At 43.7% G+C, this 12,692-nt stretch overlaps 1 protein-coding gene across 1 annotated transcript; it reads left to right on the forward strand.

Moving 5' to 3' along the window:
* Positions 1-2,690: 2,690 nt before the first annotated feature.
* On the forward strand, positions 2,691-10,519 carry LOC131924006 (acyl-coenzyme A thioesterase 5-like). Its single transcript, XM_059279193.1, has 3 exons — positions 2,691-3,150; positions 7,816-8,018; positions 9,914-10,519. Exons 1-3 carry the CDS (start codon positions 2,691-2,693, stop codon positions 10,517-10,519), a joined length of 1,269 nt encoding a protein of 422 aa, XP_059135176.1.
* The last annotated feature ends 2,173 nt before the right edge of the window (positions 10,520-12,692 follow it).

Below are 12,692 nucleotides of genomic sequence, written 5' to 3' on the forward strand. Positions count from 1 at the left end.
GAAAGAACAAAAAATTGGAAGAAATCAATGAATCCCTTAGAGAAAACAATCAAACAGGTAGGCTGGAGAGATGGCTCAGAGATTAAGAGCACTGACTGCCCTTCCAGAGGTCCTGAGTTCAATTCCCAGCAACCACATGGTGGCTCACAACCATCTGTAATGAGATCTGGTGCCCTCTTCTGCCATGCAGGCAGAGCAGTGTATACATAATAAATAAATCTTTAAAAAAAATCAAACAGGTAAATGAAACAGTTCAAGACTTGAAAATTGAAATAGAGGTTATAAAGAAAACAAAAAATGAGAGAATTCTGGAAATGGAAAATCTGGGGAAGCACACAGGAACTACAGATGCAAGCATCTCTAGCAGAATAGAAGAAATGGAAGGGAGAATCTCTGATACAATAGAGGAAATAGATTTATTTACCAAAGAAAAACTTAAATTCAAAAAATTCTTAACACAAAACATCCAGGAAATCTGGGACACCATGAAAAGACCAAACATAAGAATAATAGGGATAGAAGAAGGAGAAGAATTCCAGCTCAAAGGCACAAAAACTATATCCAACAAAATCATAGACAAGCCGGGCGGTGGTGGTATATGCCTTTAATCCCAGCACTTGGGAGGCAAAGGCAGGCGGATCTCTGTGAGTTCGAAGCCAGCCTGGTCTACAAAGTGAGTTCAGGAAAGGTGCAAAGCTACATAGAGAAACCCTGTCTTGAAAAAACAAAACAAACAAACAAAAATCATAGACAAAAACTTTCCCAACCTAAAGAAAGACATGCCTATGAAGGTACAAGAAGCTTACAGAACACCAAATATACTGAATAAGAAAAAAAAAGTCCCCTTACCACATAATAATGAAAACACTAAACATACAGAATAAAGAAAGAATATTCAGAGCTGAAAAGGAAAAAGGCCAAGTAACATATAAAGGCAGACCTATCAGGATTACACCAAACTTTTCAGTGGAGACTCTAAAAGCCAAGAGGTCCTAGACAGAGGTTTTGCAGACACTTAGTCTTCAAGGAAATGCAAATCAAAATGACTCTGAGGTATCATCTTACACCTGTCAGAATGGCTAAGATCAAAAACACTGATGACAGCTTATGCTGGAGAGGATATGGAATAAGGGGAACACTCCTCCAATGCTGGTGGGGGTGCAAACTGGTACAGCCACTTTGAAAATCAATACGGTAGTTTCTCAGAAAATTGGGAATCAATCTACCTCAAGATGCAGCTATACCAATATACCCAAAGGATGCTCAATCATACCACAAGGACACTTGCTCCACTAGATACACAGCAGCATTATTCATAATAGCCAGAACCTAGAAACAACCTAGATATCCCTCAACTGAAGAATGGATAAGGAAAATGTGGTACATTTATATAATAGAGTATTACTCAGCTGTAAAAAACAATGACATCATGAAATTTGCAGGCAAATGGATGGAATGAGAAAAAAATCTGAGTGAGGTAACCCAGACCGACAAAGAAAGAAGGGAGGAAGAAAGGAAAGAAAAGTCTTTGAGCTCTTTAGGCCACTGGGAGTGTGCCCAGAAATGGAGTTGTGGAATCCTAATGTCTTTTTTCTAACTTGTGATGTGTACACAGGTGCACCTCATTTTACCATCTACTATGTCCACTAGAGGAGCCCCAAGATCTTGGACTGAAATAAAGAAACTTTAAATATTTTCTCATCATAAATTAAGATTCTGGGATATCTTGTTGTCGTAAAGCAAAACTGACTAAACAATTCTTTTGGAAAGAGAGGAAAAGAAAAAGAAAAAGAAAAACTCTGGGGCAGAAGAGTGGCCCCTAGGGTCTTGTAGTGAGAGATCTGTTTCTGGATTGTGTCCTGATAAGGATATGCCCACATGATTGTGTGTATAAATTCTCTTTACACACTCGACCTATTCTTTTTGTATCTGACTTTGCTATGTTTCAAAGTGTCTGTCAAATCTTGTGTGGTAGAAACTTAGTAACCACTGCGCCAGTAGGGTTGAGTAGAAACTTAGAGGTCTCTACGCTGGTAAACAGAGTGAGTTACAGGAGCGGGCACCTCTAGTTTTCCCTTTGAAGGATGGGTTTGGCCTTTTTCTTGCATGCTTTGTCTATGGGTTTGTTTAAAACAGGATCTCTCTGTGTATGCCAGACTGGTTTGGAATTGCAATGATCCTCTTGTTTTTTGAATGCTGTTTGCCTTTAGCTACTGGATGACATGTGACCAAGTATTGGCCTCCCTCCAACTTGGTCTTCCCAGGCTTCAAAACTGTAAGACATAAATCTCTGTTCTTTATAAATTACCCAACCTTATGTATTTCTCTAGAGAAGCAAAAACAGTATAAAATTATGAGTGACACGGTATTTAAAAGTTGTTTAACAAAACAAAACAACAACAACAACAAAAAAAACCCTGCTACTGAATCCACGCAAAGGCTGGACTTTGCCTCGATTTTATTTACCTAGTGTCGACTGATCCTCAACACCACGTGCTCAGAATCCTCTGCCCTGGCTCAGCCCCACTGCTACTTTGACCTCTCCTGTCACCCGGTAGACATCAGCCTGATTTCTGCCCGTTTCATATTCGGAATGAGACCCACCAGGTCGGCTCCACAGCAGGCCAGGCTCCGCTCCAGACCCGCGTGCCCTTCCCGGTGACCTGCAGCCTCTGAGCTCCCAGCTCCCCATGGCGGCGGCGACGCTGAGCCTGGAGCCCGCGGGCCGCAGCTGCTGGGACGAGCCGCTGAGCATCACCGCGCGCGGCCTGGCCCCCGAGCAGCCCGTCACGCTGCGCGCCGCCCTGCGCGACGAGAAAGGCGCGCTCTTCCGCGCCCACGCGCGCTACCGCGCCGACGCCCACGGCCGGCTGGACCTGGCGCGCGCGCCCGCGCTGGGCGGCAGCTTCGCGGGGCTCGAGCCCATGGGGCTGCTCTGGGCCCTGGAGCCCGAACGGCCTTTCTGGCGCCTGGTCAAGCGCGACGTGCGGACGCCCTTCGTGGTGGAGCTGGAGCTGCTGGACGGCCACGAGCCCGACGGCGGGCGGCTGCTGGCGCGGGCGGTGCACGAGCGGCACTTCATGGCTCCCGGGGTGCGGCGCGTGCCCGTGCGCGAGGGCCGTGTGCGCGCCACGCTCTTCCTGCCCCCAGGTGAGCAGCCTCCCTCCTGTGCTTGCAGCCCGGAATGCTTCGTGGGTGCTGGGCCTGGGCCCTTCTTCCCTGTCTCCTGTTGTGCTCAGAATGTGACCCCCAGAGAGACCACCGAGGATGATTGTACCAGAATGCAAAAGCAAGGTTTATTTCCCTTACAAGTGGCGACAGGGAACTCATCTCAAGCACTCACTGGCCGAAGCGCAGTTAGGTAGGGAGAAGTTACTCTTTTGGGGGGAAGTTAGTTTTTATAGGCAAAACCCATAAAATTTCTTAGAGGGGAGGGGGTTAGTACGGATCCATCCTTGATTGGTCCAGTTTTTCCCGGGCCTGGACTTTGTCTTACTTCAGCTTATCTGTTTGCCCTGTCAGGAATTTTACAACCCATCTCCGGGGTCTGGTCATGTTATCTCCGGAGAGGGGCATCTCGTGGTTAATCAGTTACCACCAGACATCCTGACTTTGTTCTTTTGAAAACACCTGACTTCACCCTCTCCAGGAAGGGGGAACTGACTCAGTTCTGTTTATTTTTAAGATATCTCTTCCCTCAGCTCTTTTGGGTTTCTGGGGGAACTGGGTCTGGGTCTTTGGTGGGGTCTTCCATTCCTCCCTTTTATTGGCCCTAGAGGAGCTCAATCATGGGCCCCTAACTTGTTCTAATTTAAGAAATTCCCATGTTCTCACTTCAGGGTCTGCATATGACTGATATTCGGTGGTCTTGACTTGAGTATAACCCGTTGTACCATGAGTTGTATGGTGCCCAGCCTCTGTTTCATAAATTGTACCAGTCTGTTAAGAGTACAGGGCCCGAAGATAAGTAAGATAATAAGAATCACGGCGGGCCCTATTAGACTAGAAATTAGTTAATAATGGCCATTCCCCAGCATTTCAGCCTTATCTGAAGAGGGAACATGGGATGACATATTCTCTTCTGGAACTGCTTCGAGCTGGCATTGGGGCATAGTTGTCGGGGGCCCCCAGAAGGCTGAAAAGCTGGTCAAAGACTGGGCAAGGGGCATTTGTCAGAAGCATGTAGCTGCCTGACCCCATAGGGACAGGGAAGAATCATGTTAGCTGGGCTGGTCCGCGTCACCTTTTAGCAAGTCCGGAGCTCACACTCGTCTGGAGCAGTGGAGTCAGCGACTGAAACTTGGAGGTGACTGCAAACCAAGTGGAGATCTGTTGAGACAAATTTAAACTAGGAACAGATGTAGCATGAATCTTAGAGAGTATTATTAATAAAATCAAACCCGAGGCCAGTTATTGGGATGAACACTGGAAGGTCAGAGAGACAGAACAAGCCACAGCTATTTCACCTTGCCAGTTCCTCAGCTGGTCCTGTTTCCTTAGACTGGAAGCTTCTGTGTCCTCATCCCAATGGCTCTCAGCTGAACTGTGTTGCTCCAAAGCCTGAATGCTTAACCAGCCAAATGCTTAACCAGGCCAAATGCTGCTAGTTTTTGGTCCTCATGCCTTATAAACCTTTCTGCTTTCTACTACCACTCTCTGGGATTAAAGGCTGCTTTCTGGGATTAAAGGCATGAGTCACCATGCCTGGCTGTTTCCAAAGCGGCCTTGAGATCCAGGCGGATCTCTGTCTCTGGAATGCTAGGATTAAAAGCGTGTGCTAACATTTTCCAGCCTAAGTATCTTGTGGCTTTTCTGTTCTCTGACCCCAGATAAGTTTATTAAGGTACACAATATTTTGGGGAACACAATACCACCACAAACAGAAGTTAAAATTTATTAACTTATTTGGAACCCTTAGGTCCATACCCTTAGTAATGGGAAAAGCCGGAGTCTCAAGACCAGGACAGAGGAAAAATACCATCTTTAGGAATATTTATCTGGGGTCCTTTCGACCTCTGTGAAGTGGGTGTAGGTTTTATGACTCTTTTGATCCTTTGAGGCCTACTTACAAAATGACATAAAAGTTTTAGATACATTAGTATTACCAATCTGTATTTGAAATCCATATTGTAGACAAAGCAGGTAATGGGTATCTATAAAACAGCAGAAGTGGACTGTAGCTGGAGTTTTCCTGCCTGGCCCACAGTCAGGGCAAATCTTTTTCACCTGCCAGTCCCACAGCCTCTCAGACCCGACCAAGTAAACACAGAGACTTATGTTGCTTTCAAACTGTATGGCCGTGGCAGGCTTCTTGCTAACTGTTCTTATAGCTTAAATTAATCCATTTCCTTTAATCTATACCTTGCCACATGGCTCGTGGCTTACCGGCATCTTCACAAGCTGTTTCTCATCGTGGTGGCTGGCAGTGTCTCTCTGACTCAGCCTTCCACTTCCCAGCTTTATTCTCCTCCTTGCCCCGCCTATACTTCCTGCCTAGCCAACGGCCAATCAGTGTTTTATTGATTAATTAGCAACACATTTGCCATACATCCCACAGCAGTGGACTCATACCTTTGAGTCCCAACAAGAACTACAGATTTGGGTTAAAAGCTTGTGCATTTTTCTTCTGTCCAGAAAGCCAGGTATAAATTGGCCAGAGATTTTTGACCTGATGAGAAGCACTTTTAGGTTTACATTTAAATATATTTAGATGACATCTAAAATGTTGAGCTTGTGACTAAACAGGCACTATGTCTGCCTGCATGCTGGCATGCTTACAGCCATGACAAGAATGGACTAAATCTCTGAAACTCTAACAAGTTCCCACAATTAAATATTTTCCTTTATAAGAGTTGCCATGGGCATAGTGTCTCTTCACAGCAACAGAAACCCTAAGAAAGATGCCTACCTTGAAAATTACAAGCCTTAGGCTGCAGAGATGGCTCAGCAGTTAAGAGCACTGGCTGCTCTTAGAGGGTCTGTGGGTTCAATTCTCAGCATCCACACGGCAGTTCACAACTGTCTAACTCCAGGTATAGGTGATCGAACTCACTCTTCTGGCATCCTTGGGTACCAGGCACACAAGTAGTACACATATATGCATGCAAATAAAACATCCAGTCACATAAAATAAGAAAAATTTTTAAAGATTTATTTAATTATTATGTACACAGAAGAGGGCACAAGATCTCATTACAGATGGTTATGAGCCACCATGTGGGAATTGAACTCAGGACCTCTGGAAGAGCGGTCCATGCTCTTAACCTCTGAGCCATCTCTCCAGCCCCAAAATAAGAAATTTTTAAAAATAATTTTTAAAAGTTACAAGCCTTGGCACAGAATATGCAGACATTCCCTAACAATGTAGAAGTCCTTTAACGATTTTTTACAGGTAAACCAGTGGTAGTCTACTATGGAATAATCCTCTGTACACTGTGAATATGTATTACTCTGATTGGTTTAATAAAGAAGCTGACTGGCCAATAGCTGAACAGGATAAGATAGGACAGTCCTTCAAAATTCCCTGCTTCACAGGAAACTCCGTCAGATATGGTAGGCCAATAGGCCAGAGGTGGAGGCCCCATCATTGCAGAGGAACCTTGAGTGACTGTCACTGTTTCTGTCATTTCTCATATTTTCTTGAAAATCACTTGCTTGCACTTTCTGCTCATTCAGGTAATATTATTTCCTTCTCAAGTATTTGATGGAGTTAAAGACTAGATAGTTATAGTTATAATTATAGTTTTCCTTAGTTGTGATAAAAGATAAGTTAGATATAAACCTTTGGACTCACAAAGATAAGATAGGAGATAGAGTATTTTATTTAATTTTGTCAAATACAATCAGACATTATAACTGTAATTCTTACTTGATGACTGTTTTTGTTGTATATAGTTTTTCTATACTAAGGGTAAAACATTCCTTTTTAATTAGACAAAAAGGGGAAATGCTGTGGAATAATCCTCTTGTACACTGTAAAGATTTGTCACTCAAATTGACTTAAGAAAACACTGATTGGCCAGTAGCCAGGCAGGAATCTTACATGGTACAACCAAACTAGGGATGATGGGAAGGAGAAGGGCACAGTGAGGAATCGCCAGCCAGACACAGAGGGTGCAGGAGATGAACATGCCATGCTACTAAAGGTACAAACACATGGCAGAGCATAAATGAGGAATATGGGTTCACTTAAAATGGAAGAGCTAGTTAGTAATAAGTCTGAGCTATTGGCCAAGCATTTATAATATACAATTCATTAAGCCTATGTGTGGTAATTCTGGAAGTGGCTTCTAGGTATTTGGGAACAGGTAGTCAGTACATTAAACTTCCATTTACACTAGGCTTTGATAACTTAATAGTTGAAAACTCAAATAATCATATTTTTATTACAAGCATCAAAAACAGATTTGGGGTGGTTTAAGTAGGAAAAGAACATATTGGAAGGGTTATAGATGTAAGAAAACAATTGATAAGTAATTTGGAAAATTGGGACCAGCAAACTGAGAGGATCCAAGGAAGGTTGAACACGGAGCCATGCATCCAGTCCCAGCACCCAGACAGCAGCTGATACCCATAAAAATGGGCACTCAGAGTTGCTGGGGACTCAATGCAAATGCTGTTGAGCTGACTAAATGGTAGACTGCCCCTCCTTCTCCTTTACTCAGAAGCCCTGGGCTGCTAAGATGTAATATCCAAGGAGGTCTTCTCTCAGAGTAGGAGAGGAGGTTTGGATTCCCATAACTCCTTCCTTGGTCCCACTTAAATGAAAATGAATTCTAAAATTCATTAGAGGACTATTGTTTTTGTTTCCCTAAGGAAATGGACCCTTCCCTGGGATCATAGACATTTTTGGACTTGGAGGTGGCCTTCTGGAGTATCGGGCTAGTCTGCTGGCTGGGAAGGGTTTTGCTGTGCTGGCTCTGGCTTATTATAACTATGATGACCTCCCCAAGAGTGTGAAGATCCTTCACCTGGAGTACTTTGAGGAAGCTGTGAAGTACCTGCTCAGTCACCCTCAGGTTGGCTGTTATTTTGTCTCTTGGTTTAGAAACTATGTTCCTAAAACAACCCCCCCCCACACACACACACACACCGAGGTAAGCCTTTCAACCCAGTTGCTCAGACATTGTGAGACAATCCAATCTTCATTTTCAAAGTACAAAGAAAAGCAAATTTCTCAACTGGAAGAAGTTTCAGGGCATTGATCTGGTCAGGCAGTCTGATGACTGAATACTTCAGATAAAGGGAGGTATTATGGTTTATCTAGAAAGGGAGCCTCCTGAGACAAGGGCACATTTGGCACATAGTGAAGATGGCAGGTGGGACAGGTGGCTCAGCCTTTAAGATCACTTGCTGACCTTCCAGAGGACCATGGCTGGGTTGAAAGTACCCAGGAAAGTGGCTCATAACTGCCTGTAACTCCAGATTCAGGGAATAGATGAGTATAGCTGTGCACACAAAGACATAGATAGAGAACACACACACACACACACACACACACACACACACACACACACACACACAATTCTAATAAAAAAAAATCTGGCTTGGCTGAGGGATACCACAGCTGGCCTGGGACCCTGAGCAGTATCATTGCTTTGCTTGAGTGTCTCCAGCCTCTGGTTTTGTCCTGTGCACCAAATGGCTCACACTTGTGAAGCCCTGCAGGAGGATCTACCCTTAACTGACAAACATCCTTCACTGGGCAGACAGTAGAGGAGTGAGACAGGACTACACGTGAGGAAGACAAAATCAGGTCCACGTGAGTTCCGAGTGGAGTGTGGGTCAAGGCAGGGACTGATGTGGAAAACAGAAAATCACATTCAGTGTGAACAAGGAAACGAAGAGGCCACTCATGAAGCCCAGCAGAAGTGAGAGCTCACAGGAGGAGCCTCATTTTGCAAGGGTTGAAAGCTTCCCTGTTAGAAGCAGTAGAGTCCTTGTCTGGGAGCTTCTGGTTTTGTAAACATTTCAGTGAAAGCCTAGTAGTGTTCCTACAGAGTCCCACTGCCTCACTCTACATTCATGAAATAGTGTAACTTCAGTAACCCTGTCTCCACTCTGCAAAGTCTATCAATGGTTTTGAATTTAAACAAAAAGTCTTCAAAGTCTCATTCCCCTCAACACTCTTTTTAAAAAATAAGAAACTCTTTGTTTGAAGCATCACTTTCTTCCCCAGTACCTACACATGCATCTTGAACTCTTACTCATAGACAGAATCTTACCTCACTTTACTAGGATGCTTATTGGATGATCATGAAGTCATGTGAATGTAGAGCCCACCACTGTAAATTCATCACAGATGAAAAAGAAAACATTTTCCTGACTTGTCCACATGAGCTTCTTCTAGACCGTGGTGTTGCAGAATATTCCTTTCCACTGTGTGAAGATATGCCACTGTGATTGGCTTAATAAAACTTGAATGGCCAATAGCTAGGCAGGAAGAGGTTAGGTGGGACTTGTGGAGATAGTGAGGTCTTGGAGAGAAGAAAGTTAGAACAGCCAGCCAGGCACAGAGGAAGCAGGATGGGCAGTATAGAGTAGAGGTAACCAAGCCATGTAAAGGAACATAGAATAAAACAGATGGGTTAACTTAAGTTATAAGAGCTAGTTAGGAACAAATCTAAGATAAGGCCAAGCATTCATAATTAATAAGAAGTCTCTGTGTGGTTATCTGGAAGCTGGCAGTGGAGGGGTGGAGCAGAGAAAGAGTAGTTACACCATGGGACATAGGTGTTGAGCCTCATCTTACCACGAGGGACCTCATTTGAAGAGACTTTATCACCTTTCAAAAGCCAGGATGGTGCAGAGGGAGATTCAGGCTCAGGCCACCTTGCATCCATAGGTTGTCACCACTAACTGTCCTACCCTCTAGATGAACTCATTCCCTTTCTTCTCTCTGTCTCTTTCTTAGGTCAAGGGACCAGGGATTGGCCTGCTGGGGACTTCCAAAGGGGCTGAACTCTGCCTCTCCATGGCCTCTTTCCTGAAAGGCATCACGGCTGCTGTCATAATCAATGGCTCTATGGCCAATGTTGCTGGAACATTACAATATAAGGATGTGACCCTGCCCCCTTTGGGCAGTAATCTAAATCGAATCAGGGTGACCAAAGATGGCCTTAAAGATACTTTGGATGTTCTGAATTGCCCTTTAGAAGGACCTGACCAGAAGAGCATCATCCCTGTGGAAAGGTCAGACACAACCTTCTTGTTGCTTGTAGGTCAGGATGACCGAAACTGGAAGAGCGAGTTCTATGCCAATGAGATCTCCAAACGCTTACAGGCCCATGGGAAGGAGAAGCCCCAGATCATCTGCTACCCAAAAGCAGGGCATTATATTGAGCCCCCTTACTTCCCACTGTGCAAGGCTTCCCTACACGCCTCCTATAGCATGCCTGTCATCTTTGGAGGGGAGCCCAGGGCTCAAGCCATGGCCCAGGTGGATGCATGGCAGAAAGTCCAGACTTTCTTCCACAAACATTTGGGTGGTAAAGAGGGGACATTCCCAGCAAAACTGTGATTTTTTTTTTTTTTTGAGTAGTGACATTTCTGATCCTCCTGAGAAGGGCTGCCACTGTTAGGGTGTGTATCCATTTTTTCTCCTTTTAATAAAGTCTTGAAGCTTTCCCCACAAAGGTGTTATAGACTGTTTTCCTTATTGGTTGGAGGACAGAGTGAGTGGTTCCTACTTTTTTACGGTGCCGAGGATGGAGCCCAGGGCTTGTACATGGTAGGCTAGCACTCTGCCACTGGGCTATCCCACTCTACCTTAGAGGGCAGCGATTTGAAAGAAACTTGAGAGGTTGAGAAGCATGTTTGCTCCCTGGTACAGCATGCAGCAGGCAACCTCAGTTCCAGGATAAGAAATGAGGAACATGGACCAGCACTGCCTGCGATATAACGCAGTCAATAACTATCTGCTAAAGGACGGTTAATAAACACATCTTTACTCTACAAGAAGGCATATGCTGTAGCCCCTTGTGTTTGTGGGTTCCACACCGCCGATTCTACCACCCGTGGATTGAACTCATATGAAAACAGCACTGTGTCTATACTGAACATACAGGGGCCTTTTCGGGCCATTATTCCTTAAACTTGCTGTAATTGAAAAGGAACTATTTGTACAGTGTTTGTGTTCCACTTAGGGACATAAATACGCAGGGTGTGATCTTAACATTTTAAAGATTTTCAGATTACATGCCAATTCCACCCCACTATATATCAATTACATGAATCACTGCAGTTTTGGAGTCCAGGTACCAATCCCCCATGAATGGCAACTAAACAACTGTACTATCAAAATCATTATAATATCCGATTTGAGTTTCTCTTCTTAGAATGGAAGTCATAACACTTAAGTTACAAAGAAATTACTAGTTAAATATAAAACTGATGAAATATTTAAAGCTGATAAACATCTACTTTTGTGATATCTTTTCAAATGAATAAGGAGTCTTCTAGCAAAGAAACTATTTGTGTTCCTGTTAATACTATAGTCACACAGCTTTAGTGTTTCAACAGTTAATTAAATATTTAGATTGGGAGTATGTGATTTTTAACAATGATAATCATATAATATGTAAAAATGAAACAACCTATTAATAGCTCAATAAACCTACATGTGTCTTAAGCCCTTAACTGTATATAAAATAAAGTGCCTTAATTTATTATTATGTTCTGATTCCTTAATTTTATTTATTTATTTTATTTTGATTTTTTGAGATAGTTTCTCTGTATGGTAGCCATAGCTGTCCTAGAACTCACTCTGTGGATGAGGCTGGCCTTGAACTCATAGAGATTGGTTTGTCTCTACCTCCTGAATGCTAGGATTACAGGTTTGAGCCACCACTGCCCTGCTCTTAATTTTATTTTTTTATTTATTTTTTTTTTTTGTTTTTTTTTTTTTTTTTTGTTTTTTCGAGGCAGGGTTTCTCTGTGTAGCTTTGCGCCTTTCCTGGAACTCACTTGGTAGTCCAGGCTGGCCTCGAACTCACAAAGATCCGCCTGCCTCTGCCTCCCGAGTGCTGGGATTAAAGGCGTGCGCCACCACCGCCCGGCAATTTTATTTTTTTAAAAAGGCAATCGAATCTTGATATATAATTTCCTTTTGACTCTCAAAAACATTGGGTGTTTGTTGTAGCTAGAAGTTCTCCTGTGTCCTGCCCAGTCCTGCAGCCACTCAAACCCAAGTAAACACATAGAGGCTTATATCAATTACAAATTGCATGGCCATTTGGCCTGTGGCTCCGTTTTCTTGCTAGCTAGACCTTAGAAGTAAACTTGGCCCATTTCTACTAATCTATATGTCATGACGTGTTCTGTGGCTTTACTTGTGTGCCATTACATGCTGCTCCTTGAATGGTGGGATGGCGTCTCTTCTGCCTCTTCTTTCTTCTTGTCTCTCTCCTAGATTTCACGCCTGCATCTAAGCTGCATTTCCATAGGCCAAACAGCTTTATTTATCAACCAATCAGAGCAACACATATTCACAGCACACAGAAAGACATCCCAGAGCAGTTTGTTACAGTTTCAACAGGAGTAGCCTCCATGGTTACTTTGTTAAAGATTTGGTTGCCAGCGAACTGGCTTTTGGGGATGATCATATCTTTGACACTCTGACTTAATGAATTGATTCTTTGTTGGATTACTGATGGGACGACATCATTGGGAAGAGGGACGGCACTGGAGGAAGT

This window comes from Peromyscus eremicus, chromosome 14 (genome assembly GCF_949786415.1).
Source record: "Peromyscus eremicus chromosome 14, PerEre_H2_v1, whole genome shotgun sequence".
Taxonomy (NCBI): domain Eukaryota; kingdom Metazoa; phylum Chordata; class Mammalia; order Rodentia; family Cricetidae; genus Peromyscus; species Peromyscus eremicus.